The sequence below is a fragment of the Chelonia mydas genome, chromosome 1 (assembly GCF_015237465.2).
Source record: "Chelonia mydas isolate rCheMyd1 chromosome 1, rCheMyd1.pri.v2, whole genome shotgun sequence".
Taxonomy (NCBI): domain Eukaryota; kingdom Metazoa; phylum Chordata; order Testudines; family Cheloniidae; genus Chelonia; species Chelonia mydas.
The window spans coordinates 5,093,195-5,096,954 of record NC_057849.1 but is presented as its reverse complement, the minus strand read 5'-3'; the positions used below and the strand labels follow the sequence as shown (position 1 = coordinate 5,096,954).

At 44.7% G+C, this 3,760-nt stretch overlaps 1 protein-coding gene across 1 annotated transcript; it reads left to right on the top strand.

Annotated features, from left to right (window-relative positions):
* The first annotated feature begins 2,001 nt into the window (after positions 1 to 2,001).
* Positions 2,002 to 2,940, top strand: LOC102941371 (putative olfactory receptor 52P1). The gene has a single exon (XM_007072456.2). The coding sequence runs from the start codon at positions 2,002 to 2,004 to the stop codon at positions 2,938 to 2,940; it is 939 nt and encodes a 312-aa protein (XP_007072518.2).
* Positions 2,941 to 3,760: the final 820 nt, after the last annotated feature.

Sequence of the window (3,760 nt, the reverse complement as noted above, 5' to 3'; positions counted from 1 at the left end):
AAACTTCAGCCTCGGTGTTTCCAACTGTTGTTATTAAATGTTATTTACGTAACTTCCATCTATTGAATTCTTTTACACCTCTTTATGCTAGCCTGAAAAGCATATTATTAAATATTTGTTCCCTGTGTATGTATTTACAGACTGTTATCAAGTCACCCATTAGCCATCTTTGTTAAACTGAATAGATCGAGCTCCTTGAATCTATCAGAATAAGACAGATTTTTCAAACTTTTACTAATTCTTGTGACTCTTCTCTGAACCCTCTTCCGTGTATCAACGTCCATATTTAATAGTGGGCACCAGAACTGGACACAGGATTCCAGCAGCAGTCACGCCAGTGCCAAATACAGAGGTAAAATAACTTCCTTACCTCTCCTTGAGATCCCCCTGGTTATCATCCCAGGATCACACTGGCTCTTTTGGCCACATTTCCCCTTCATGCCCCCAAATCTTGTTCAGATTCATTGCACTTCCCACAATAGTCCCAATCGTGTTAGAATCGCCTACCTTCTTTGTTCCTAGGTGCAGATATACAGCTATATTAGAACACATATTGTCTGCTTCGACCCAGTTTACCAATCAATTCAGATTGCTCTGAGTCAGTGACCTGTCCTCTTCATTATTTACAAACCCCAAATTTTTGTGTCAACTGCTAATTTTATCAATATTCAGGCATGAGAATGATTAGCAGCTGAGTTGCTGACACATGTCTCTGCTTTCACTTGTCAGTTAACACCTGGAACTTATGTCTCAGACAAAGCCGGGTGCCTGCAAGAAAGTGTCTCACCATAGCCCAGCAGGATAAACGTCTTTTTCCATAAGGTAACTTGGGTCGTTTCCAAAATAGCAATTCCATTGTGGATCAGACCTATGGTCCATCTAGTGCAGTGTCCTCTCTCTTACAGTGGCCGCCTCAGATGCTCCAGAACAGGTGGAAGAAACCCAGTCATAGGAGGATGGGAGGAAAACCATCATGAGGGTGTCACCCTAATGCCTAACAGCCAGAGATTGCCTTTTCCCCTGAAACACATGGGAGTATAGGCTTTCCAAAATATTTATTTAGCTGTAACAATTGTTACAGGATAGTCTCACTATCCATGAAATGTCCAAACCTTTCCTGATATGTGCTTACCTCATGGGCTCAACTACCTCTAGCGGCAACGAGTTCCTCAGTCTAATTAGGCTGTGAGGGAAGAAAGCATTTTGTTTGTATCTGATTTCAATTTGCCACATTTCCGCTTGAATTAATGTCTTCTTGATCTTGTGTTATGAGTCAGGGAGAACACATTGTCAATCTACTGTCCACCAGTCAGTAATTTATGCACTTTTCTCATACCCCCTCTTATTCATTTCCTTTCTAAGGTAACAATACCATATGAGACACTGGCCTTTGATCATTCTCACTGCTCTTCAATGAACCACTCTAATTCTCCAATACCCTGTGTGAGAAGGGTTCTCAGTACTACACAGAGGATCCCAGAGGAGCATGAAACATTGACTGGCTGATCTCATGGCATTGTATTTTCTTTATGATTCCCCATCTCACTCCTCATTCATTCCAAGGTTTTGCTTAGTTTCTGTCCAGGCTTCCACTGTGAGCAGGGTTTCACAGAACTGTGTACCATGATGCCCATGTCACCCTCCTGTTTGCAAACAGTTAAATTAGAACCTTGTAAGCTGTTTGAGGAATTCAAGTTTTCCCCTCCAATGGGCATACATGTTGCAGTCTTTGACAGCGAAGTTCATCTGCCTTCATGCTGCCCATTCACTGGCTTGGTTCACTCCCTCATAGGACTCCTCTGGACTTCACTTTGACCTACATAATCTGGTGCCATCTGCAAATGTTGCCACTTCACAGCTCAACCCCATTTCTAGATTGTTAATAACTGTAAAATATTTAAAGTGTTATTTGATATAAAGCGTGTAACCCCCTCACTCTGCTTCTCTCCCTTCACAGACACCTTGAGCATTTCTGAGCCTGATTGACACTTCAACCACCTCATGGCAGCTTTCAACCTCACCCACTCTGACCCTTCCACATTCATCCTAATGGGCATCCCTGGCCTGGAAGCTGCCCATATCTGGATTTCCATCCCTTTCTCTGTGTTCTACATTATTGGCCTGTTGGGAAATTTAATGGTTCTCTTCGTTGTAGGCAAAGAGCAGACTCTGCACAAGCCGATGTTCCTTCTCCTCTGCATGCTGGCGCTCACAGACATCGCCATGTCTACCTCCGTGATGCCAAAGGCACTGTGTATATTTTGGTTCAATTTGAAAGGCATTACTGTGGGTGGCTGCCTCACTCAATTATTCTTCCTTCATGCGAGTTCTATGACACATTCAGCCGTCCTCGTGACAATGGCCTTTGATCGCTACGTTGCCATATGCAACCCTCTGCGATATGCCACCATCCTCACCAACGCACAAATAGCTAAGCTAGGGCTAGTTGGTTTGATAAGAGCTGTTCTCTTCATTCTGCCAATTCCTCTGCTCCTGAGCAGGCAACCATTCTGTGCCAACCGCATTATCCCGCACACGCACTGCGAGCACATGGCTGTGTCAAAGATGTCATGTGGGGACACCACAGTCAACAGGACACACGGCTTGGTGATAACATTTGTAGTCATCGGGTCAGACCTGACCCTCATTGCCCTGTCCTACGGTCTGATCATCAGGGCCGTCCTCAGAATCTCCCAGAAAGAAGCCCACCAGAAAGCCCTCAACACCTGCACAGCCCACATCTGTGTGATGCTGACGACTTATACTCCCTTCCTCTTCACCACTCTGACACACCGGTTCGGTCAGGGCATCGCTCCCCATGTTCACATCATCTTGGCCAACCTCTATTTCCTCCTTTCCCCCATGCTTAACCCGATTATTTATGGGGTCAAAACCAAAGAGCTTCGTGACAAAGTGGGCAAATACCCTTGCAGAATGTGATCGCCTGGGGCCACTGACTTTAAACCTGTGTGGCAAGAGGGGGAAAGAATATCTCCTCGTTAATCAAGGGTGCTGTGTCCCTGCTTGGCTGAGCTCAGCATTATGGAAATTCACAGCATAAGATGTTCCTCACACTTAGCGTCTTATCACTCCATCACCAAGCACTGCTCTCTCCAATGCTGAGATCCCTCTCTCTGGCCATCATCTGATCTCTTTCTACCTCAACTGTCAGCGCCCATCCCTGCATGCCATGTCACTCAGCCTTTCCGTGACTTCCAGACAACCGGAAGATACTGCAGCTTTCTGACGCAAGGGGGACCCTCTGTGAACAGCTTTCTTGATCTGCCTGATGAACTGAAGCTACGTTTTCAGATAACCAAAGACAAAGAAAGAAAGTACAAGGCTGAACTTCTTTATCATATGTGCAGTGATATAATCAACGAAATTTACCTGCTTTTTCTACTTCCAATCCTTCAGGGAGCCTGGAGGATAAACCAAATGTTTCTGTAGGAAAGTGGTAACATGGGAAATCTGCTGACGGAATTGAGGAGGTTCTACTAGTGCCTGTTCGTGAGAGTAATGGAACTTTCAAAATATACACTAACTTTTCCCGTCATCAAAGAAGTCAAAAATTGGTGTTGAGATTTTATTTTGGAGTTTGTGAAACAGGTGAAACAGGGATTACCACCTAACATCCAGGTGATTGAACTGCTTGCAGTGCTAAGTGACTCTACTGTGCTCAGCCCTTCAAGACATAGATTGGTAGAGATCTGGTTTTCATAGAATCATAGAATATCAGGGTTGGAAGGGACCTCAGAAG

Coding starts and splice junctions, on each gene's coding strand:
- LOC102941371 (XM_007072456.2), top strand. CDS start 2,002: ATGGCAGCTTTCAACCTCACCCACTCTGACCCTTCCACATTCATCCTA.